Genomic DNA, 26,150 nt, shown 5'->3' on the forward strand with positions numbered 1-26,150 from the left:
TGCTGAATAAATGAGTGAGCACACGCATGCTTTGTAAAGAACACAGCGAGAAAGAAAAAATTAATTCTTTATCAGTTGCATTTTATCAGGGTACCAATGAGAAAAAAATTTACGTGCATATGTATTTATTGGAACTATCACACAGCCACCTAAAAAGAGGAGCCACCTCTTTCTTCTGATAAAGAGTACGCTTTGTAATCCCCCCAAGGTCAGGAGCAGCCTGAAGAAAAGGGACCCTTGGTGCATAAACAGAGTCAGTCCTTGGAAAGCAGGATCAGTTATTTATTTCCCAATAATTTATGACTTCTTCCCATTTCCTAGCTCACTGAAGTCTAAACACTGCTGAAGTTTTAGGTTTATGATTCCAGATGTTTAATGAGTATTGCAGTGGAACCACAATGGATCCTTTTGAAACACCAAATAACAGGTTCAACTGAGTTCAAACTTTCCTAACAAAGAGAGGATCTCAATTGGAATAAATCAATCTGGAAACCCAAAGCAAAGAAGCATTTTTCAGGACCTTAAGAGCAAACCAAATAGAAATTGCTTTCACTGTAGTTACTGGCAAATTAAACCTCTACCTTCTCCAAAGTAAAAATGGCTCTCTCTATAGAACCATGGGTGAGCGCAGTTCTCTGCAAGGCCTATGCCTTTCTCCATTGCTCCAACCTGGCTGGCTGGTCTGTGAAGGAATTCCAAAAACTCAGAAGTTGCCCCAGGAAAAACTCCCCTACTCTATGTAGAATGTCAATGGTCACACACTCTGTATATACGATCAGAACAAAGACATTTATTCCTTTGGGAGGAAAGCAAAGACCAAAAAAATTTACTGCTAATTACACAACTGCTGCATGAAGAGCAGGAATAAAGGACTTTAAGCGCTTTACGCTAATTCCGTGGTTATGAAAATAATTGCTCAGTTCAAATTATTTTAACTAATTAATTCTTTAGTGGATATTTCAACCAGTGCGACATAATAAAATATTGTGTAATTAGCAGTACATTTTCAGTGCTGCCAAGAGTACAGTCTCAGAATGAGTAACAGGAAGGAGTGGCTCTCAACCGTAAATGGGAGGTGGAGATAAAAGGAGAAAGTGAAACAACAGCAAATGGCACCCAAAAAGTCATTCTATGTGGAAAAAAAAGTAAGTTAAGAGGTAAATGACAGCGTTTGCAGCCTCTTCACTCACTTCTGTTTGTTAAAGACATGTCTACATCAAAATCCAGCTCTGTACTATGATGAACAGACCCAGCTCCCAAAAAAGGAGAGGACTTTATTCAAAATGTACTTCCATGTATTTAGTTAAAACAAAACAAAACAAAACAAAACTTGATTTCATAGTATAAGCAAATTGTTTGGGATAGAGTTGAGTATGTGTGCATTTTATTTTTGTGAAATGGACTTTGGTCCCTCTTTTCATCTTCATGGCTAGCTAACTGTATACAAGGGAGCATGATTACATACACACACACACATACACACACACACATAAATCATTTAATCATCAGAAACTCTTCTTTTTCTCATACCCAAGTGACAGGTAAGTAAACTGAGGCTTAAGTGAGTTAAGTGGCAGAGTTGAGACTTTGAACCCAGATCTTTTTGTCTCTTAAGTCCACATTCTGCTACTTCGTTCTTAACCCATCCCTCTTAAGGCGAGGAAACAGCATGAGGCTGAAGTAATCTGCTTTCCAGCATCTGATACAAGGGCTCAGTAAAATAAAAGCCAGAAAAGAGACTTGAATAAATGAGTATTTCTAAATTTTGCCTGGATTTCTGGTATGTTCAGAGATATCAGAACTTGTACTAGCAGTTCTGTGAAGGGCATGGATCCGACTGCCAAATAATTATCTTCAGGCCCCAAGACTGTGAGTAGAAAAGGGGCATCAAGCTTCATTGAAGCTGACAAGCTTGGGACTTGAAAACAATGCCTCCATCTAACCTGGAACATCAACATCCCACTATCCAGATCATCAAAACACTCCAAAAGCAACAAAGGCTATTAAAATATAAACAAACACACAAATTCTACAATCAACATGCTTGTACTGATTCACAGCTGCCCCAGACCACACATTCCTGAAAGGCAGGTTGAAGCGCTTGGCAACAATCTGACACACATTTGTTTGAAATCCCTTCATATTTAAGAGACAGAGCAAAAGCATAGCCAAGAGCAGCAGGGGAAGGGGGATCCCCAAGGGTTTAGGCTAGACATCAGTCTAGGGAACTGTAAAGCTATGCATATGCTGACTGTCAATTCTCAGGCCCTGAGAAACGCAATGGGAATGGAAAATACTGAAAGATTCTTCCTCGGAGAGGGGGGGAGCCTGCAGCTTTCTAAGCATTCTGAGCAAAGCACATCTGCATGAACGGTGAGCACATAGCCTTTCCAGCCTGTTCTTAGCACCCAGGCGCCAACCCTGCCTGGAGCCTTCATTGTTACATAACACGGATACACCACAGCAGCCGCATGTACCAGACAAGGGAGCAGGGCGGTAGGGTGTTTCCACAGTGCTCCGCTCTCTCAAAACTGGAACAGATCTTATTGGCTTGAGGCGAGATTATCTGTTAGAAGCTGAAGGTAAACATCAGGCATACACAAGCTGCATACACATAATGTCTCTCATGAGTTCATTATGGCCGGCTGACACTGTATTTCAACATCCAAGTAATCAGAGACTTTATAATAGACTTTCATTCCAGTTAAAGTTTTCAATAAATGTTTTTTATTGTTATTTATAACCTGTCCCAGGAAAAAATAATAAGTATAACATGAAAAGCCAACTGAGAGTGACCCTGTAGCACCAGCAGTGAGGCAGCTTAATATCACTGGGATTTGCATCCTATCAAGCTATTCATGCTGAGGCTGGGACCCTGGTGCTAATTTCTAGTAAATTTCACGCTTGATGTCTCCCTGTTGTGGGTCATTGCCGGTTCGTCTAAATAAACTGCTTCCAAATGGCTCTTCCATCTAAATATTCAGCCAGTTTTTATAATTTAATTTTGCATTATGCTGAATAGCCTTCCGGCCAGATAGAGCTCATTGGAAAAAAAGCACCAATACCATCTTGACATGCTTTTATTTATTTATTTATATTTTTACTGCTTGAATTAGACCTCCTAGGCCGACTAGTAAAGAGTTTTTTTTTCCCCCCTCCACTAATGTCAATTTTCAGCATAGCAAGAGCTGTCTCTAATCTTTTCCTACTCATTACACACAATTTTGGAGTCATTTTACCCACAGTGCAGTCGGCTCCTGGCTGTGTGTTTGTGTGCACTCAGGGATGGCATAATTGTTTATTTTCCCTCCCTGCATAATCCCCAGCCAGTATTGAAACCAAAACTGCAAACATCTCCCCAAGGGATATGGAATGACTCTCAGCTTTGGTCCCTTTACATGAGATAATACATAGAAAGCATCCTGGCCTGCATGTAAATATGAAAGGGGGGTGTTCCTCCCCTCCTACTTTCACACTGATCCCCATCTTCCCCAAAGCTTATTTGTCTTAAGTGATGTGTAAACGGATGCAGCAGCACCAAAATTCAGAAAACAGAGCTGGTCCTGCTCCACATCAGGCCAATAACTCATTTTTGATTAGGGACGGGGGGTGGGAGTGGGGTGGGGATGGGGAGTTACTATTTAATGGGTATAGACTTTATGTCGAGGATGATGAAAAAGTTTTGGGTACAGACAGTAGTGATGGTTACACAACACTGTGAATGTATTTAATGCTGATGAATTGTACACTTACAAATGGTTAATAGGATAAATATTATGTTATGTATATTTTACAATTAAAAACCCGTAACTCATTTCTGAGCTCTTGCAGTTTCCTGTCACAATAACCCCAAAGCAGAGGGGTGGTAGGTGGATAATTACTTTCTCAGGAACCTAGATATTCTATTCTTGGGATATTCTAGTAGATCTGGTTCTGGCCCTAGGCTCTAAATTGTGCTACAAGAAGTAAGACAGATCTGTGTTCTCATTTTTTAGCTAAATGATCTTGGGAAATTTACTTAACCTAAGTCTCAATTTATGCAAATTGTGGATAATAATATAACTTACCCCTTAGAGGTGCTTGTTGTGATGATTATGTAAGATAATGCACATAAAATGGTTAGTGCAGTTTCTGGTGAAAAGAGCTCAATGAATCTTAATTGTTGATGTTCTTACAGTTATAGGGCAAGCAGCCAATCTGGGCCTGAGCCAAAATATGTCGCAGAATTAAAGCTTCCCCTACAAGCGGCACATCGCAAACTTTTAGCTCTAACTTCGTTAGGACAAAATAGCCAGGCTGACGTCTCCTAAGTATGTCAGGATGAGTGAATTCTCAATGGCTCCCCAGAAGAGAGGTAACTAAGGAGTAATAGCATTGCATTCTCTCCCAAGCCTTAATGTAAATCTTACAGCCAGGGAATTTGGGATCAAGTGAAATCTGATGCTAAATGAATCTCATATACATAAATGAAAGGGATTTCAGCCACCGGCCCCCCCCCCCATATAGTATCATCCTCCTTTGAACACTGTGGTATTTTGTTTATACTTTATACATTATGGGTTTAACTTTCTGCACAAGACATTCTTCTTGACTCCTTCAGGCTTCAAGACTCTTTTCTGACTTACTTTTGTTTTCTGTGAAGTAGCTAGCTAGCATAGCTCCTTGCACATAGGAACTCAATAAAAATGTGTAGGATTGATTTGTTTAACCTATACTCTCAATATCTCATGGTATTTCCACTGATTTATTATCTTGGTCAAAAAGTAATTCACCTGGAATAGCTTAGGAAAGTATACAAACACTAATTTGCATGTACAGTCCACGTCTCCCCAAAGAAAGTGCAAAATGTGGTAGTTCTCCAGTAAATATAGACAAAGGGGACCTTTTCAACTAAAACAAAAAACAAAAAAAATCGCCCTACTCATCTACATTTGGGCAGGGAGGCTGGCCATACAGGCAGGGGTTTTCTTAGCCAGGTAAGGGAAAGTTGTTGGCATAAGGCTCTAACCTCTCACAGTTGATAACCTATAAAAAGGTAACTTCCCCAGGCTTTTCCTCCCTCAAAGCTAGAGATGCTCCTGCCCCAAGCTACTTCTGGGTGCCTTATTGAGAGTTCATTCTTTCACATTTTACATGTCCTACCTCTGATCACTCTTTTCACTCCAGCAGTATCAACTCTTCCCTCCGTCTATTCCCCTAATCCATTCTAGAGTTTTCCCTGAGGAATAAAGTTGACACTTATCAGCACACTCATCCCCTCCCGGCATGTGGTCTCTGGCCTCCGCATGGCCACGAATCTCTGGCCATTGGAGAGAAAGCTTCACGACTCTTGAGAGGTAGTGTGTGTTTCCCTGAACCATTCACACGGAGGATTCTCCGTAACTGGCAGTTCTGGCACAGAGCAGAGTCTTTATAATAATGGTCTAATATGCTGGAGCCACAGGCCCAGGGCTGTTGTTGGATAATAATAAAACATATCACAAACTGCCACAAAGGGAAAGCCTCCGGTATAGAATTTGTTCGTTTTCTTCTGGTGACGGCTAATTTCGGTATCTATCTTGGTCATCATAGAGCATTAAGGACGAACACTAACAAAGAGTATGCCCAGAAAAGAGGGACAGAGACTAGCACAATTGTGTCTCCCCAGGACCATCAGAATAGTCCATCACTAACCTGTGAAAGCTAAATCAGCAGTCCACCTAGATAACGCCTAGATAGCTCTGAAATTGTGTATGGAATTGTAAAAATCGAATTTTCCCATTCAAGTTACAACTCAGAAGATATCTCAGAGGGAGCATAATCGCCCAAAAACCTAGGCTGATGTGTTATCAGGACACTCATATAAACCCAATATAAACCCTTCCTCCCCCCGCTGCCGTGTTCAAGGGAATCGGTGACGCCCCTCCAGCCCAGGGCCAGGCCAATCACCTTTCATCCCACCAGAGAAGCCCCTCCAGTTGGCAAAGACCATCAGAGGCAGCCCTTCACGGTTGAAGTCCTTGATAGCCTGATAGGTCTTAAACGCAGAATCTGGGAACCAAACCTGGCCAGCCTGCTGGATTATCTATTAGGAAAAGCCAAAGAAGAAGACACAATTAACAACACAGTTTGAAGGGGAATCTCTCCAGGGAGAATAAAGTTTTACTGTTAAAAACTCAAAATCAAACCAAACCAAAGTTGTTGTTCATCAAGAAGATCATCCTTGAAATAAAAAAGAAGAAAGGATCCTGGCTCTTTGACTTTGTTAAATACTCCTCTTCCTAAGTCTTGATTCCACCACCCACCCCTCCTTAGTCCGAAGGGGGAAACCTTACTGCTTCCAAGGGAAGGATGCAGCCTGAGGCATCCTCCTTCTAGGCTTCCCAGGGCAACTTTAAGTGACTTGACCACACAGCTCCAAGCAAGCCCCCTGGTCAGAGTCTCCACGTGCTCTCACCTCTGTGCCTGGTACAGCTTCCCTGTACTGTGCTTAGTCAGCAGCGCTTGAGGTAGCCCTGCTGCATAAGCTCCTCTCGTCTCCCCGACCCCTTGTCAGGCTGTGAAGACTTAATCCACCCTTCTGAAAAGGATGGGACTTCCCTGGTGGCACAGTGGTTAAGAATCCGCCTGCCAGTGCAGGGGACACAGGTTCGAGCCCTAGTCTGGGAAGATCCCACATGCCGCGGAGCAACTAAGCCCGTACGCCACAACTACTGAGCCTGCGCTCTAGAGCCCGCGAGCCACAACTACTGAAGCCCACGCGCCTAGAGCCCGTGCTCCACAACGAGAGAAGCCACCGCAAGGAGAAGCCTGCGCACCGCAACTAGAGAAAAGACCGCGTGCAGCAACGAAGACCCAACGCAGCCAAAAAGAAAAAAAGAAAAAAAAAAGGATGGGCCGTGGCTTTCACATTTGGTGTCGGGGCAGACTTCCTTATTAATTCCAGTAGGAGCTCTTCCACGAGTGCTTGGAGAACCAGGACCAATGGGCCCTCAGCATCGTCTCAGCTGCCTTTCTAGAAGACCACATACCCAACAAAAGAAGACTGTTTTCTAGCAACAACAAGACCACTGTAAAGGCCCATTTAATTTTTCAGGCAGAATTTAGCTTGCGGTCCATTTCGAGTCATCTTAAAAGTGAGCTCGTGATGGTCTGAAATCATTCAAGGCTGCTGACTGCCCTTTCCTCTAAAATTGGTGGTTTGCAATGCTCCCAACATATCCACGGCTCTGCAGAGGCGGAAACACAGCTCCAAGCATGGGCGCTCAGGGTACTTGAGGTGACCTACCTTGGCTTCAGAATCCAGGTTTGCAGGATCAGCTGGGATACTTAGTTCCACGGTTCGGGTTTCCACGGCAACTACTCCCACGGGTATTCCTCCTAGCCTGATAAAAAATGAGCCACGTAAGAAGCCAATGTATGTCTACATTACAGCTAGTCATTTATTTTCCAATCCTACATCAAAACATTGATGGAGGGGGATGTGTAAACAAATATAGGGTCAGGGGGAAATCTGACTTTTCTGGGGGTAAAATGTTACTCTACAGATTTGGTAAAAATGGTAAATTTGGTGAATATGGAGGGAAACTGCATATTTACCAAATAGATTGGTAAATCATAACTGGTAACTGATTCTGCCCTCAGAATCACTCCTATTCCCCACCACAGGATAAATTCAAACCAAGGGTTGTACCAGGGGAGCCTCTGCATTTAGACTCAACAGTCTAGTACGTGTGTGAGATCTTGTACACACACAAACGAACACACACACACCATCACTGTGGTTGCCAAGTGAAATTTCTCAGTTCACGCTACAGCATGTCTTTGGTGAAGATGAAGGGGAACAGTCTGAAAGGCAGTAGGAGCCTGAAACTTCATTGCTGGAACAGACCTGTAGTTTTCTATGGAGTATTGATAACGTGGTTCCTGGTAAGATCTGAGGGTACAGTAGGTCTCACCGTTGGGCGTGTGGATGGGAAGTGTGCAGGTGTGTTACGGGGATGGTGAAAAACATGTGCCAAGTGTAGGGAGGTGGTTGAACAAGCCCTTAACTTTCTCTTCCATTGGAAAAGAGCAGTGGGACAGGGTTAAGCTTCAGAAGTCATCTTGGTTGAATAGGTGATCTATACTGGAAGGATATATTTAATCTCCAAGCTCTGTTAATTTAAAAAACTGTTCAGGAGCTCAAAGCCTCTGCATCTGTACTCCATGATACCCTCCCACACTTGGTCCTCATAAAGATTTCCCAGTAAAAATCAGGAGGAGAGCGAGAAAGTGAGTGTGAGCGAGCCTGCAAGGTACAGGGTGAGTCCTCACTCTGCAAAACGTGATTCAATCTTTACCTTCTCAGCCGCATTCCTTGGGGTTGGGGCTGGAACGGGTTATAGTCTCTCATTCCCCACAGCATCTCCATAACAAACTTTTCCATGAAGGATGGTCTTTGGTTGTTACACTGGCTACTGGAGATGGATCCTTGTCATCACAAGAGGCCTGACAGGGGCCTGAGTGGGGACCACCCACCCCCTTGTCACTTGCCTGCACTGAATCAGAATCAAAAGCCCTCTAGACAATCAGACAACGAGCAGAAGGTACACAGGAGGGTTTAGAAATATTTCTGTTCACAATGATTAACAATCCAACTGGAAACTTGTAATTGCAAAAGCCACCCTAAATCGGTAACTTATAACTTACATATTAGGGCCCATGTGACCTAATAAAGAACATCTTTATCCGAGTATTACAGTTATTTATTGAACTTGAAAACAGCTCAGAACAACTTCTGTTTTCTATTATACTACATATAAATTTTATCAGGCTAGCACATGAAGATGCTACATCTTGTTTTATAGTGTGTCCCTGGACAAGGTGCCATGGAATAATAAAAGACAATTTACAGCCAATAGCACACATATTCCAAACATACATACCAAAGATGAGTTTTGGCAGCACTTATAGTAACAATCCCAGAAGAATACATTTATATTTATTTCTCGAAATGCCATTGCTTTTGAAAGAAGCTGGCTCCATTTGTGTTTTATATACTTGTGAGCATGTGTATGTGTTTGGAGTAAGAAGCCCAGAACTCATCAGATGGAAAGAAAGAAAGAAGTCAGAGTGAGTGTCGCAATAAACAATGGCAGAGCTAACCACAGCCAAGCTTGACTGATCTTGCTCACAGAACAGTCCCTGTTCTTCCAATCGTAAGTGTAAAGCATTATTCTCCTATTTCCCATGGGAGGATCTTAAAGACCTTAACAAAGGTCTGGCTTTCTGAGGCTTAAAATCGGTCATGTTTTTTAAGGACGGGAAAACTGAAGCAGAATGGATAAGAGACACAGTCTCAAAAAAGTTGGTTCTACTGTCCTGTGAAGACTCTCTATAACAAACCAGTAGGTCCTGAGTGGGGGGCTCTCTCCCCAGTGGGAGTTCTGCCAGGCACAAAGAATAACCCTCACTGGGACTCGGAAGCCTGTGGTGTGGCAGAAGCCTGGGAGGCCAGAGAAGATGGGAGCTGGTCCCTGGGAGTCTCGGTCCAGGCAGACTCCAGGCTGAGTCTTACTCAGAGCCCCAGTGAAAGATCCCGCCTGGTGGGATTTGCCATCTGATGGCTCCTGGTCACTGGCAGCACAAGGCGTGCTGACCTGCTGGACGGACAGCACCACAGAGCCTAGAATTATTTTCGAGGCTGGAATCTAAATCTCAACCCAGTGTGGCATGTTTGAGAATCTTGAGCAGGTGCCACTTTTCACCAGGATAAGGAAACCTGATTGCCCCTGAGAGGAAGGTGAGCTCCAGATGTGGGTCCCCGGGGCGGCGAGTCTCTGAGGTGCAGAGCCAGATTAAGATCAGCCTCGGCAGGTGCTCGTTACGGCGAGCCTGGCAGATTATTTCGTGCAGAGCTCGCTGTTGAGTGAAGCACTTCTTAGAGTGGGTATTAAAATTTAATAGAAACTTTAATTTCCCACTTGAAAAATAGAGGTATCCCTGCAACCTATTCCAGCTTATTTTACCCACTCCTGTTTCAGGTAAATTTTTTTGCAATTCAAATCTGACGATAAGCCAGTACAGTGCATTTGTTACTTGAATAATCTCAATGCCATGAAGGAACTTCTTCTGGTTACACAGATCTTTTGGGTGGGTTACAGAGAGAAGTAGATGAGTCTGATTCACTGGCCATCTACTCCTGAAAGAAAATGGTCTTTGGGGGATAGAGTGGGGGTCACTGGTGAGCTATGGCTATTGTGGTTGGGCTGTACAGCCCCAGAGAGCTTTTCTTTCGGTATTATGAAAAGGAAATGTTGTCAAAACCAGACTTCAGATTAAATGCATCATTAGAGTGACACGCTAAATGACCACTGGGAACCAGTGCTCCAGTTATGCTGCCTTGGGCATGACTATAATCCAGTATTCTGAGAAAGTTTAGACAAAGAGAACATTATTGGAAAAAACCTATACAGCCCTTTCTTTTCTTGTTTTTAGTTGGGAGGAAAAAGAGCTTCCAAAACAAAAGAGCTCTTACCTGGCTCTGCCAACTGCCACAGTCTGTGCCCAGGGCTGCATGATCTCTGAGAAAGAGCCATAGTCAAAAAATCCACTCAACCACTGACCTTTCTGGGCTACAGAAGGGAAAGAAAGAAAACAGAAAATTAAAATGGTCAATTCATTCAAAATACACTGGAACTGGCAAATTGAATGTTGGATTTGGGGGGTTATTTGTTTTTAAACGTATTATAATAGATGGAAACATTAGGCAGCTGAATGTTCATCTGCCTTCAGACCTCATCTCCTATTTCATTTGCTAGTCTGAATAAAAAGAATCATTTATCAGCAAAAGCATCATTTATTGTTAAACGATGGGGTTCAGCTAGCAGAGAGAGTTTGCGTCTTTTAAATAAATAACCTGGCTTTTTTCAAAACACCACAAACATTTGTCAAAAGGCAGCCAAGTCATTAAAAATGTTTTCAAGATGTGTATCTCTATTTTAAAATTTAGCTTACAATTTTTTTTGATTCCAATGATTTTCTTTTAATGGAAAGCTGAAGACAGCCAAATGATAAGTATGAATGATCAGATGAGGACCCAAATTTGAGGAAAAGAAAAGGGACTCAGCTTCTCTGCTAGAAAAGCAACAAGATACATCCGCTTTACTTACTGCTCACAAAGTATAATCTTACTACAAGAAAGGGCCATGCCTGTATACTCTTGATAGGTATCAAAAATACAATGGTTCAGATGAACACACTTAATGTCATTAACCTACTTTATGCATAGAATTTCCTTCACCAGCAAGACACATAAACTTTCAACATCTTAGTTTAAGAGAAACAACTTCTGTTCCACAGGTATCCATGTTTGACCAAGGTCCCATAAAAGCTTCTGCAAATAACTGTTTCTTGGCTGCCCTCTCGGCTCATAGTTTCTCAGCAAGTCTTCTAATTTGAACACGGCCCTCCGCCCCCTAAAAACCCAAGCCCAAAACCAATTAAAAGTGGAGATCCGAGCAAGCTAACCTCTGCTGACTTAAACAGGATGGAGAGTGTTTTATCAAGACTCAACTTGTAATTACTGTGTTCTACATTCCTTGCCTCTATGGCCCCAGTGTAAAATGTGATCATCCATTTCAAAATTATCTCTCTATCATGAGCCCAAAGCCGATCGTTTAGATTCTGGTCTCGTGTTGGGCATCAGTTTGAAGAATATCACGGCACTATCTCCTCTAATAAATGACTTTAACTTTTCACCTAGAAGATATCTGCTTTAACTTATCACAGGGAATCATCTGCTTTCTTTAACGCTTCCACTAAATTAAAATCTGAAGTCACTCGATTTGGGAGCGAGTGTTAGCTGCACAAGAGACAGCAGGATGAATTACTAGGGAGTCGATGAAAAAATATTATCCAAAACCCAGAAAACTTAGTTTATCACAAATTCATTTTATTCTGTGGATCTCATTAATAATAGCCAGGATAATGCCCATCTACACACACACACACACACACCTGTTCACCCCATGAAAGAGGGCTCACATTTTGATGAAGTTTCTAAACCAAACTTCTAAGTGCATCAGGATATTGAAATTTTAACTTTATATGCCTGGATCATTTGATGGTTCTTACTTGAATAGTAATGACTTGGAACTACAGAATTCATTTCAAAATGGAAATTTTTTTTCTTTAAAACCCCTCCTGTCTTATATGTTGATTGACAGAGGGGAGTCATTAGTGGGCTATAGCCATTGCAGGTGGGCTTTACTGGGCCCCCTCAAAGAAGAGCAGGTCATGTTCAATTCAGATGTAGAACTTAGAAGCCAGCTAACATGGCACCCCATAATTCCCAGGAGAACACTCACTAAGTCTTGTTCTGAATTCTGCCAGAAAAAGTCCTGAATTTTAAGGCTGATAGGTATCTTAGGCTCATAGTTCTTATTATAAATCTTGGTATCAAAATGAGAGGTAGGAAAAAAGATTACTATGGTGATTTTTCTGGTGATGTAAGAAAAAGTATTTAGTTTTATTAAGATTAACAAGAAAAGGCACTGAAGACAACAGGTAACATTTTAAATTAAAGTCAGCCCTCCTCTGGTGATTTTTTTATACTATCTATAGTTAGGCTTCAGATTAAGCCCAACTCTTACGTATTACCTGTTGAGACCTTGCCCAAATCACTTAACTTCTCTGAGCCTGTAAAATGGTCATCTCTTCTTATCTCTGAGAAGTAGTAAGTCCAAATAAGATAGTGTATATGGAAGTGCTTTACAGGCCCACCTGGCTTAGTGGGTGCCCACAAAGGTTTATTAAGTCTTCCTTATGAAGACTTCTTTCTCTTTCAACAAAATCACAATGACTCTTAAGTTTAAGGAATTATCTTCTGCATTCCATTCTTCTTTTAGATATAGCCCTTTTGGGAGGAAATAGTTGCAATAAACATGGAAAAAAGAACAAACACTTTCTCAAAAAGCCTAAAAAAAATAGATTCAAAATGTAGCAGGGAGATTTGGGGCTTCACAAAAGAACTTCCCACTAAATAAGGTTTGTTAAAATCGCCAAATGGACAGACAAACAAGAAATGTACATTTGCCTTACGTGGAGTTACCTCTTTTTTTCCCTCTTTTTGTTTTTTAAGTTTGGTAAAATCAGCCCCAAGACAGAGGGATATATTAGACAAACATGGAGGGAGGGCTTGTTCTTACTCGATACGGTTATCACATTAAAAGCTCTGCACAGTCTCTTCATGAATAAATAATCTTACAAAGCAACCTTACATTAATAAATAAGGCACAGATCAATACTATTACCAAAATCATATGAGAAGAAGGGCGCATGCAGGGTGGGTGCCCAGCAACAGCGTGCTGGGAAGAGTGCAGTCACACTCTATAGTGAAGGGTCTCAAAGACCTTTTCCAAAACTTATCTGATCAATCTCTGTTTATAGAGACTAGATGGTCAAAGATTCTGGTCCTGTAATTCTATGACTTTATGGCTTATATTTAACTGTTTTAAAGTCTTTGCACCCATTAAATAATAAGTGCTCTAATAACAGAAAAGAAATGTATTAATGACTCCAGTGCTTATGACTCAATGGCTGATTTCATTCATTTTTCATTTGTTCTCGAAGGATTTTCTACTTTTTTCTTCAGAGAGCTGTTTTTCAGATTTCCCTCATTTCCAGGTACTTCAGTGGCTCTGTTTTCTTTGTCATATACTATTGTGCAGGAATTGGTTAGTGATTGAAAGGAAGACTGGAAGTTTGAGGGCCAGGGTGCCACAGACCCTCAAATGTATACATACTTGGGTGGGGACGGCCTGCCAGCATCCATCGAGGATCATATGGAGCCTTTGTGGGAATAAACTCGATGACTCTATCTATAGGATCCTTGGAATTCAGGAGAGGAACTGAACTGTGTACACTCTAAAAGGGGAGTGGGGGGGGGAAAGAGCACAGCGATCAGTGAACAACTCCAACTCAGCAACAATCGTTATGGACAAAGACAGCAGGGCCCACATATGGAGTCACACCCGTTAGTCCCAATCGTCAGCTAGAAGAACCCTGATCTCGAGCCAAGCCCTGAGGAACAGGTACAGCTCTCAAGTCTCGTGTAGGAGCCTGGCAGAAAGTGGGGCATTCTGACTCCTGATTTCAGTGTGCCCAGGCTCTCCGGGAAGCTCCCCAGAGGGATGGATACCTATTACAAAGGGGAAGACCCACAATGAGGAAGGAGCCTTAATAAGCTGGGATCTGAGCCCAGGTAGGACACGAAGGCTTCTGTGGCTGGAAATCATCAGAAAGGGAACTAACCAATGAAATCCAAAGGCATTTTAAAGGTAGGAGGTAAAAGATGGCTTTAAGAAAAAAAAAGAAATCAACGGCTTCCAAGAACATATCGTAAAAAAATCCCTCTACCATAAAACAGTCGCACACGCAGAGGCAGTGAGCTCTGGTGAAAAGGCTGGGTGCTATGGGCTTCCTCGGTGCTGGAAGGAAGGTGGGAGGGCTTACCTTCGGCATGTAGGACAGCCAGTGCAGGACAGTGAACACCCCTTCAAAGTCATCACAGACAGTGCTGTGGGTCACCCCATTGTTGTGCATGATCTGGATGCCCCCGAGCTGGTTATTGGAGGTGTATACCTCCCTGCCGAGGACCTAGAGAAATAAACAAGAGAAAAGACATTCGTCCAGACAGAGAGAAAGGCAAAGTCTATTTCATAATTCCCACTAAAATGGATTCTTTTCTCCACAAGACAGAGAGTCCAGCCTCCGTGGGTTGTGCTGAGGGACTATCTGGACCTTTGTCCTAAAAAGAAAACTTGGAAAACACAAAAGGCTTTTAAACAATCACATATTCTGTTGCAATTTAAACACCAGCAAGCCTCTCTCTCTCTCTCTACTAGCTGCCACAGATGCGTGTGGCATACTTGACTCTGAGCTGAAATCATGGCAGTGGGTAAAGCTGGGACCCTGAGACACAGGCTACGTCATCGCCTGCAGGCCCGGCCGAGCTGCTGCCTGTAGGCACAGTAGAGGGAATGTGCCTGTCTTTTGACAAGCTCAAGTGATGAGTCTCAGTTAAACAGAAACACTGTGAGGTTTGGATGCCTCATTTTTTAAGGGTTAATTTTCCCCTTTACATTTGATTTTTAAAGCAAAATCCTGAAGCAACTCATGACACATACATGAATGAACCCTTGAGCCGACAGTCCTCTTTGTGTGCTGGGTGCGGGGTAGTGATTTATACCCAAACCTGCTTCTCCTGCGTCCTTCCCTCCCAAGGTTCCAGGGAATTCAGGGCCTCGATTCCCTGGTGTATCCATCCCTGGAGGAGTTTAACCCTTGTGAGGTTGAAGGGCACCTGCAATTGGAAACCATAAAGTTTCCTTTAAAAAAGAAAAAAAAAAAAAAAAAAAAAAAGGAAGAAAAAATATTCTTCGACTTGGAAATTGCAGGGTTTCTCTTTCCCTTGAAGACTGGTTAGTAATTTCTTTCAGGGAGGGAGGTTTTCCGACCCAGCAGATGGACGCTGGGCGGCCTGTTCACTGACTACTGCAAACTGCTGAGTGCGTAGTCATTGCCAGTCATCTATGGTAGCCCTGGAGAGCTCTTAACGGTTGTAGAGCGCTTACTGTATTTTACCTTTTCTTTTCCCTTTCCTTCTTTAGAAAATAACCACAACACAAAATTTCTTCCTTACTTTTATTCACTTCCAGTCTCTGGCGAGAAGCGAATAAATGAAAGACCAGCAAATTCTACCTGTATATTTCCATCCTGCCCCTTCCTTTTAGGAGCTGGTTCCCCTGCATGCTGGGCCAGCCCCAACATCAAGACCCGCCAAAGGCTGAGGAAGGTGGTGGCCAAAGCAATGACCTCCATGTGACCCAGCTGGCCTTGGTTCCATTTAACTTCAGCTTAGGAAGGATGGAAGAGACTCTTCTGAAAGGAATATGGGAAGCAAAATGGCTCTCGGATTACTGCTTTCCTCGCAAAGGAAGCACAGAGAACAAGCCTTTGCAGGCAGCCCTGAGCTGAGTAACATGCCAGCAGCTCCTTTGAAGGAGCCCCCAGAACCAGGGAGGCCGTATCTGACCACTGGGCTCCCCTCCGCCTCTCGGTCTGTCTTTCATCTCAGCCCAGGCGCTGCGGCTCTTTTCTCATTCTCCTGCTGTCTCTTTCCATTTGCCCTCTCCCTGACGGATACACTGATCTCTCGGTCACTCGGCTTTCTGCTCCACTGAGTCCATATTACTAATAACACCTCCGCCACGGCCAGTTTACCTCATGAAGGCAGGAGCACATCATTACAAAATAAACTCATAACTTTGACATTCTAGCAAATACTCGCCGTTTGTTATTTTTATGGCTTTAGTCTTTCTAACAGGCAGAGGGCATTACATACCTGTTTCATTTCTATCTTTAAATGTGTGCACACGCACACTCGCACATGCATCAGGAAACAAAACAGAACGAAAAACCAACCCCAAACAAATGTCCAAAGCAGTCAGATGATGGGGGACCCTGGCGGAGGCAGAAACCCTGTCACTCAGGGAGGCCGTGCTCTGATCTGGCTCCGGTTTTATGGATGTCATAAACCTGATGGCCCACAACTGGTCCTTCTGGGACAGACGGCCTCTCTGCCAGAAGTCATTCAGTGGGATCAGCAGTATTTTTAATTATTAAAATAAAATTGGAAAGGGGGAAAAAAAAAAGGAGACACTGTGCTGACCCTGAATATCTGATACCCACGATCTACGTCAGGAGCCCAGAACTCCTTACTGCCTAGAAGAGAGAGCTGGGGCTATTTTCTGCTCAGAAACACTATTTTCTTTCCCATGAAACACTGTCTCTAATACTTGATAACGTCCAACCACTTAGAACCTCACACCTCTCCAAAATCAGTAATGAACCCATCGAGGACAAATTTCAGAAAAAGGGACTGAAACAGACCAAGAGATGCTTAGCTGTTCAAATACACCTTCCTCGAATGTCTTTGCCCCTTCATTTCAAAGAGGAAGAGAGCCTCTAGAACTGGGCTACTCCTGGAGGCCCCCTCATCTCCCCATTCTACCCCATATTCTTACAAACTAATAGGAGACAGACATGGAAGGAGCAAGAGTTTAATAACTTGGCATGTTTTCCCTTCACAAGTGGAAACTCAGGCTCTGACGTGTTGGCATTGTTCTGAAAAGGCGGCAGTATTTATACATTTCTTCTCCTCTGGGTTCAGAAAGAAAACCAGCGCTTACCACAACCAGGAACATTACCCTGGGCTAAAGAAACGTTTGTCATGTAAGAGGATTCATTTAATTGGGGAATTAAAGATTAAAAATTATAGGACAGACTAACAGAGTATCCGAAGAGCTCTCTCTGATCAGCCTTATCATATGAGGTAGGGGGTGAAGAGGGGAAGGACACACAAAAATGAAACCTGCTTCACTAACCACAAACAAATGCCAACAATCATAGCTACTTAACAATCGGTGAAGAGAAAGCAGGAGCCTCCAGTTCATCTTCAATGACCATATGTTTGGAGCATGCACCAGTAGAATGAGGGCACACACAATAGCTCCTGATTGATAGGGGTCATTGCTGACTCAAGTGGTTTTAATGATTTTAGAATACTTCACAACAAAAGCTCCAACTGCAAAAGCAGAACCTGGGCGAGGACAAAATCCATTCTGCCTAACTCTGAAATGGTCGCGCTGGAACAGTTACGCTAACCCTGATGAGCACTGAGGAAGGCACGGTAAAGAAGCCACATAGACAGAACCACTGTTTTATTCTTCAATCTACTGCCCTACCACTCTTCTACAGAAAAACCTGGGGTAAACAACCCTCATTAACATAATATTTTCATGGAGTGCGCAAGCTTCATTCACCAATTTTTTTCCAACTTGGACATATGCATTCTTGTATAAGTCAAGTTGCTTGCCACATTCCAGTTCCGAAATTATTCCTCTCACATTTTATACTGCATGATACAAACTTTTAGTTTATCTGCCCAACAAGCATCAACAACCACTTAAAAACAGGAACCACTCAAACAGAGGTGACTCTGATGAGGCCCCACTCTGCTGCCCCCAGGTCTAAGTGGAGAGGCAGTGCCATGCGATGCTAGGAACAGGCACCATCTCAGGTCCCCTGCTGAAGAGGGCCCACGCCGCAGGGCTGAGCCTGAAAGAGGACCTCCATTCACTCTCCATATAAACTTCAGCCTCATCCAGCACTTACAGCTGGCAGACCTGGGAATTAAGAGCGCTGCATACAGCCAGTGATTAGCAGAACACAAATGTGAGAGGCTCCACGAAAGATGCTACACAGCCTTTAGAAATGCTGAGATACACAGGAGGTACAAATGAATGCAGCCATACATACATACATGCAGAGGCCTTAGCCGCCGCCACTGCTGCCCCTTATCTAGAGACACTGCAGACAGCTCAGGTTTACCACAGCTGACAGGCAATGAAAACAGTCTAATAGACCGCCTGCTCTCGCCCTTAAATCCCTTTTTGGAGATCAAGATAAACACGTTCTTCCCTTCCCCAGTGCTCCAGACATTTGACTGAAGTGGCAGAGCATTGTGAGGTTTTGTGCAAATGAAATCACTGTGTAATACTGAATGAATGTAGTATTTACTTGTCAGGATATTTGTCAGCACACAGGCACTGAGATTTCCAAGTTTCATAGATGTAACTTAGCTCAATTTTTTTAAAAAAATTGCTTTTGTCCTGATATATACATTATGTTGGGGACCTTCCGACTTATAAGCAAATATCTGCAATCATGTGCTGAAGATGTGAAAAATAACGATGCATATCGATGGAATAAAAAATGAATTCTGCTGCTTCCCTCCCTTTATCCAACCTTTCCCCCTTTAAACATTCCTGATGGGTCAGTTAAAGAAGCAGGGAGTACAAAAGTCCTCCTGCATCTGAGAATTAGGCTACACAAGCTGAGTGCTTGCTGCAATACTCCATCTCATTACGGTATTTCTATTCTCCAGAGGATTTGAGGAGGGGTTTTGTAAATTTCCTGAGCAACTGTCATCACTGGACTTCATCCATGATTCTAGATATTAAAGTCACTCTGGGGACCTGGCAGGTTATCAGTAAAGGTTTGGCTAAGGCAGAAAGAGAGAGATGAGAAAGAATAAGTGGGAACACGGAAGAAGTATTAAAATGGGAACAAAAGAAAGGAGAAAGGATGAGAGAGGAAAAGGGAGGGGGGAGAGAAAAGAGGAAGGGGGAGAAAAAATGCAATAGCTCATCTACTCATGCTGCTAACACCCTCTTCCTTGACCTGACAGGACTACATTTTTAAAAGCTGACAAGTAATTCAATCTCTAATTAACAATTTTAAGTGGTGCAGCACATATCACTGTGTAAATGTTTCTCCAGGAATATATCCAAGGGTGAATGGAATTAAATCTCTAGGGAGACAGGACCAGTGCCTATGAGACCAAGAATACTTGGGGGTTCCAAAACACAGTCTCTGAATACAAAGACGCAGGGTTACAAGTTCCTCTTCCCACTTTGTTGCCACTGTTGTCACTGGCAAACCCTCCAGAGCTGGTTGGCAGCTGGCAGGCTAGGGTTGGGGATCGAGAAGGGGCCCAGTAACACACTGCTGGCACAGAATGGGAAAGCCTCTGGTGTGAGCCACGGCTGGATTCAACACTGTCCACTGCAAGACCAAAAATCTCTCAATTAGCAGCAAAATTATAAAGCGATCAGCTTTGGTGATGGATAAACTGGAGTAAAGGGACGGAGCTACCAGTGATAGGAAAGATATTTAGCCAAAAAGAAACTGAGATGATACAGGCCAGAAATGACACTGGGAAGATCTCTGTTTACTGAGATGTAGGGAGAACAGAGGGATGAGTTAGACGGCAGAAGGATGGTAAGGATTTGAAGATGGACTGGTGAGGAACAGAGACTCATTTTTAATGCAACTGGGGTAGAGAAGAGCCACATGACAGTTTACTTGTTAAATGTATGAGAACAGGCATAGGCTTCTGGAGTCAAAGCTGATGTCAAACGAAATCACTCACCTCAGGGATCCATCAACTGCTCATTTAGCTATAGACTCGAGCATACTGACAATAAATTACTTCCAAAAATAGAAAAATTTTAAAAGTGTGGTCTATTGAGGTATAATTCACATATAGTAAAATTGTCCATTTTTAGGTGTACATGAAATTTGACATCACATAGGCATATAACCACCACCACAATCACCCCAAAAGTTTTCATCAGCCCCCAAAGTATTCTCATTCCCTTTGTAATCAATTCCCTTCTCCCACCTCTGACAACCACTGATCCTTGGGTCTCAACAATATTGCCTTTTCTAGAATGTTATGAGTCTAGCTTCTTTCAGTCAGCATAATGCATCTGAGATTTATTCATGCTGACGCAGGTGGCAGTAGTTCCTTTTTTACTGCACAGTACTATTCCATTTTATGGAAATAACACACCTTGTCCATCTCTTTGCCTGTTAGCAGACATTTGGGTGGTCTCCAGTTTTTGGCAACTGTGAATAAAGCTGCTAGAGACATTCATGTACAGGTTTCTGTATGAATACACATTTTCATTTCTGTTGAGTAAATACCTAGGAGTAGGATTGCTAGGTTATACGGTAAGTGGATAACTGACTCTATTTTTTTAAAAAGCTAAACTTTTTCAAAGTGGCTGTACCATTTTGCATTCCCACCAATACACATGAGAGTTCCAGTTGTTTTGCATCCTCACCAACACTTAGTATTGTCTGCTTAGAATTTTTTATTTTAGCTTAGTGGTGTCTAATTGTGGTTTTAATTTGCATTTCCCTAATGACTAATGATAAATATCTTTTTGTGTGCTTATTTACCATCCTTATGCCTTTGGTGAAATGTCTGTTCAAATTTCTTACCCATTTAAAAAGTTACTGGGTTGTTTTCCTATCATTGAGTTGTGAGAACTATATATATGTGTGTGTGTGTGTGTGTGTGTGTGTGTGTGTGTGTGTGTGTGTGTGTGTGTGTGTGTGTGTGTATATACACACATATATATATACACACACACATATATGTACTTTTTTTTTTTTTCCAGTCACCTCCCAGCAGTTTTTCTGAATAGGATATGGGATGTGAGGTTGGTGGAAGGCAGATGGCTGTGTGACTGTCTGCCTGTGCCCACCAGTGGCAAGGCACAGAGTTTGGTGCCTGCTGGGATCTGGTTTCTTGGGGAGTAACACTGACCTTTCTTTCATCTTTGCAGCCTTTTTGTTTGTGTTTTCTCATTTACATCTGATGGGTAGCAATTTAATGTTTTCCCCTTAGAACACATGAAAAGCTTGTTATTGTCTTTTAGCCTAAATTTAAGCTCCATGAGAGCAGGAATCATATTTGTACACCCACAGCATAAGAACAGAGCCTTACACACAACAGGCACACAATAAATGCAGGTGAACTGCCATAATTCTCACTGCTCTATAAAAACTCAGCTCTGGTTTGTATTTTCAGCAAGTTGAACTACTATAAGCAAACGAAGTCTTTCCTATTAGTGTTATAATGTGTAGCAGATTCCTTAAGCAAAATGAGTGGTTCAATTTTCCTCTCCTTTTAGTTTTCCCCAGTGTAGACACTGGGTTTTTCTTTCAAAATTCTTTACCTGGGCTAGAATTAAGCTAGTAACTCTATGTACTATGAAGTCACATTATACTAGGGTTGCTCTACTGAACTGCATAAACCTGCTTTAGCTGTTGAGAAGACATTTTATCAGAGGGTTAGATAGAAAATGAAGATACCCAAAACTTGATTATATGTTCCAATGGTCTTGATTTCTCATATTTGCATCTTATGCTGTTGGTTAAATTTGGGTGAGTTCCTTTCCTTAATAAACACCGATTTCTCGATTTCTCCTATGTGCATACTATTTTAAAGGGCTTAAATTCCAGACTGAGACATTTAAAAAACTAGGAACCAGTGAAGAATCAACTGGAAAAACTTGAAGCCTGGGCATGATAATCTATAGCTCAATCTAAACAGCTCTTAAAGCTTCTCCTTTCATAATTCAACACCCCTCACTGTGTACATCAGCTGATTAGACTGTGTGAAGATGGCCACTCTGAATGAGAGGGGACATAGCCAGATTTGGATCCATGCACGGGGGACATTCCCAAGAATGATGAACAGCCAGGAGTCAGGTTTCTAAACAGTCTCCTTTCCTGCGTCTTTATCATATTCACACAGCAGTCTGTGCACAGCCAGGGACCAGGTCTGTCTTCCCCCTGGAAGACTGAAGTCCTTGCATTTCTAATCTACCAACGTGTGCAGTTCTTGCACTTTTAATTTATGAGCGTTTGGGGGGGGACCTCTCTGACTTGGGAACATACTGGCTCGGTCTAATGCTTGGAGATTATTAAACTCGGAGCTATGCTCCACTATCAAGTCTACAGATCTTTTATTTAGAAGATATGGTGCTCTAAATGCACAAAGAGCTCCCTGTCACCTTCACATTAAAGCCCCTAGTGCCTGGTAAATGGAATTATATAGCTGTCATCTCCTTTCCCCAAAGTTTTAAGAGTACAATGGGCTCATTTTTTCACACTCCATCCCAGCTTCAGAACTAAGAGACCTACTTTGTATTGATTTAAGGTCTCAGAAATAAATAAACCTGCTTCACCGCTGTGATTCACAACAAATTCATGATACACTATTGCATGACATATTTCAAGCTCTGGCTCTGGCTCTCTTTTTCCTCCGGTGAGTGATGGGGGAGCCGGGAGGTAGTGGGGAGCTGCAAAGCTGACAGCTGGATGGTTATTGGAGATGTGGCTGCTGAACAGACACTGTTGAAGGAGTATGGGATTTTTTTTAACTGGGGGGCAGGGGTGAAAAGCTAATTTACTTGGGTTTCAGGCTGGGGTTGGGGGAGAAGAAAGGTTAAGGGGATAGCAGAGGGAAAGATGGAATAGCAAAGCTTCAACTGAACACTAATTTGCAAAGACAGAGCTATGAACATGTGTAGAAAGAAAGGTGAAGAAAATCCAGCATAAGAAGGCGTAACATCTGACTGGAAGATGAAAACGCCCAGCTGCTCTGCTTAGGGCACTGTGCTGGCAGTCCTCAGGGGGCACTTAGCTTGAGTTCAGGGACGAGGTTTTATGAGAGGCAGAACGTGCCGAGACCCTGCACGCCACAGAACCTGTGAAGTGGAGGCATCTCTTGATTCCAATACTCGGGAAGCATCCCAGTCCGGGAGGCTGGAATGGACCCTCTAGAGAGAGGGCAGAGATGTAATGGAGGTCCATACGTACGAAGTGAGCCAGAGACTGCTCCCTGAGCTGAGAGGGTAATAAGCTCTAGCATTTCACATTTGGTTTGTGTGCCCATAGAGCTTAAGATTACCTCAGTCTACAGCACCTTTATTGATTCCTGAAATAAGTACCACCAAACCATGAGTTTTAACTAGTACCTAAATACGCAGCACTCAGAAAGACCTATCTTTCAATCATGTATTAGGATCCTGACTTTCGACACGGCAGGTGATGGGCAGGTCTAAAAGCCTTGCGTGACGCCATGTGGCAGACTCCTAAGGTTCCATAGACTACTACTTCATAGTGGTGAGTTTTAGCTGTTTCTCTAGTAATTACTAAGTATTTCATATTTTCACCTGGCGAGAATGTTATTTATGAGTCCAATTTCTTTTCTATCTTTGAAGAGCATTTCCATCTTCACTACATTTGTTCTTGAGACAAGACCAGACTCTGAAAGCAAAAATACATGGGAAAGAGTTTGGTTCTGTTCAGTTCTACATAAGCCAGACCATCCAACTGGGAGTTGCTTTGTTAATTTTGAACTACTTTTTAAGAGGTATTCGTTTGTCTGTACAGAGAAACAGACTTCAGCCAAATATAAGGAAGAACTTTGTACAGATGAAAGGGATTGGCTGAAAAAGTACTGAGCTCCCCTTCAGTTGAGTTTTTCAAGCGTAACGGAATGACTATTTGGTAATGGAGTCACAGAGGAAATTCAAACAACAGTTGGGTGGTTGGACTTCTGAGGATCCTTCCACTCCCAACAATTATAATTCTATGGCCCCTTGGTGTCATCATGAACGATATCACCCCTCCCACCCACCACGGGGCATTTATTCTTCCACAATATGGATAAGAAACAAAAAATTTTTGAATTGTTATGCCTTACAACTCCCATTCCTAATCTTGCTAATATGTAATAATTTTACACATCACTGATATGTAATCTCACGAACATAAAATTTTCTCACACGTAGTCACTTTTTTGCTCCCCCCCAACTCCTTCCCCTCATCTCTTCTCTCCCTGCCCCAGCCTAACACGGTTCCCTGGCTACAGATAAAGATACATCTTCATAGCATAACAGAATACTAGAAATTAAAGAGAATTTAAGATTAAGAGAACCTCTGGCCTTCACCTTAAGGTGGGAAACGTATTTTACAGAGAGGAAATTGAGCCCCAAAGAGATTAGAGCCCAACGTTGCTTTACCTAGTAAATGGCAAGGAGAGGAATAATCAAAACTTTTTCGTTTGCTTTTTTTTTTTTTTTTTTTAAATAATCTAAAGGCTTTGAAACTTCAAAAAGTTTGAGCACATTTACAATAGTTTGTCAAACATGATAATTCCTGAGTCTCTATTTAATGCCCAGGCAGAGACTCAGAGCTTTGACTTGATGCTTGTGTGGGTCTCCCGTCCTGAGTCTCTAAGCCACCATGCCCACATGGGCTGTCTTAGAGTTAGAGGCAATGGAGCTCTGAATAGCAATTCTACCGGAGAGCCCGGGATCAGACTTCTGGTATATTACCTTGACTCACTAATGGAGTCCAAGATACCTGGTACAGTTTCCTACCAAACCCAAGGAACATCAAACGAAAGACAAATAAAACAACCCCCCAGACAGAGTGAGGTGTGCCCATATTTTGTGTGTGTGCAGGGGGAAGGGCTTGAAAACTAAGGGGATGCGCCCACTGCAACCCTTTCTGAGAACTCGTTCATAATGCTAACGCGAGGCTTACTCAGGAAGCTCAAATGCCCTCTTTAGAAAGGAGAGCGATCCCATCTGGAGCTTCAGAGCACAGGGCCTGTCTATTGTGAAAATAGGTAGTTAGGGACTTTTAAAAATGCAAATTGCTGGATTGATCCTTAGAGTGATTATGGGCTATTGTATCAACAAGTCCTTGGGGACTCTCGCAGACAGATGACTGACACATATACTACCCTATCAGGACTGAACATGGGGCCTCTCACATTAATGGCTTTCCAAAGTGTGTGACTGTCTTTAGATAACATCTATAGGGGAAGTCGATACATGAATGTACGCCACAGTGAGGACTGACATCTAACATTTTCTTAAAGGAATTTTTGCCTTCAAAGGGTCAGAAAATATAGAGAATGTTGTGTCTGTATTTCCCTTCCAGGGCCTGGATAATGAGCTGCAATGAGAAAGACCCCTAACTGCATCACAGGAAAGACCACAACAGTGCCAGTGATTTACCAGTATTAACTCATATAATCTGCACAAGAGCCTGGTAGATAGGTACTATTATGATCCCCGTTGTACAATTAATACAACGGTGACCTGGAAGGGTTAAATGCACTGCCCAAGGTCACACAACTCACAGGTGGCAGAGCCTGGACTCAAACGTGGCCAGTCTTAACTATTCCACCTCTTTCAGTTATGTGACAGTTACAATGCTGCCTCACAAAAGAGCTAAAGAACTGCCCCCTTGCTTTCTCGAGCCTCCGGGACTGACTCTCACGTTGAATGTCACAGAGTCATGGGTGAGGAGGAAGGAGTACAGTGCAGTCCCCTGGCGCTACAAGCTCCTGGGAGGAACTCTGACACTGTACCCAATAGAGCCACATTTCATATTGTACAGACACATAAAAATATGTATTTGGAAACTGAGGTCCAGAGAAGGACTGATACCAAGTCTCAAAAGCAAGATTAGCAGAACTAGGCCCCTACAGGCCTAACATATAGCCCTAGCCACACTCATCACATAATTTTTTTTTTCCTGGCAGATTCAGTGGAAATAGGGGCCAGCTCTCACTAAGGGGAATGAGATTATTGGATTTTTTTTTTTTTTTTGCCTTAAACCAGAAGCTTTAAAATGCTTATCACAAGAAAATCATATATCACCTCTTGAATGAATCTATAATCTATCTA

At 42.6% G+C, this 26,150-nt stretch overlaps 1 protein-coding gene across 7 annotated transcripts in view; it reads right to left on the reverse strand.

The window, feature by feature from the left end:
• Positions 1 to 4,559: 4,559 nt before the first annotated feature.
• Positions 4,560 to 26,150, reverse strand: part of ACACA (acetyl-CoA carboxylase alpha) — a 233,139-nt gene continuing 211,548 nt past the window's right edge. For 5 of the 7 annotated variants that reach the window (XM_082439870.1, XM_082439874.1, XM_082439875.1 and 2 more), the window contains 5 exons: positions 14,476 to 14,619; positions 13,767 to 13,887; positions 10,499 to 10,595; positions 7,268 to 7,364; positions 4,561 to 6,064 (listed from right to left, as the gene is read on the reverse strand). In XM_082439870.1, the coding sequence (XP_082295996.1) occupies positions 5,882 to 6,064; positions 7,268 to 7,364; positions 10,499 to 10,595; positions 13,767 to 13,887; positions 14,476 to 14,619 (642 nt within the window). In that variant the 3' untranslated portion in view covers positions 4,561 to 5,881. Of the gene's footprint in view, positions 6,065 to 7,267; positions 7,365 to 10,498; positions 10,596 to 13,766; positions 13,888 to 14,475; positions 14,620 to 26,150 lie in introns of those variants that run through there. The other 2 variants (XM_082439871.1, XR_014257243.1) reach the window with 2 other exon arrangements.

Source organism: Balaenoptera physalus (genome assembly GCF_965194825.1).
Source record: "Balaenoptera physalus genome assembly, chromosome: 20".
Classification (NCBI taxonomy): Eukaryota; Metazoa; Chordata; class Mammalia; order Artiodactyla; family Balaenopteridae; genus Balaenoptera; species Balaenoptera physalus.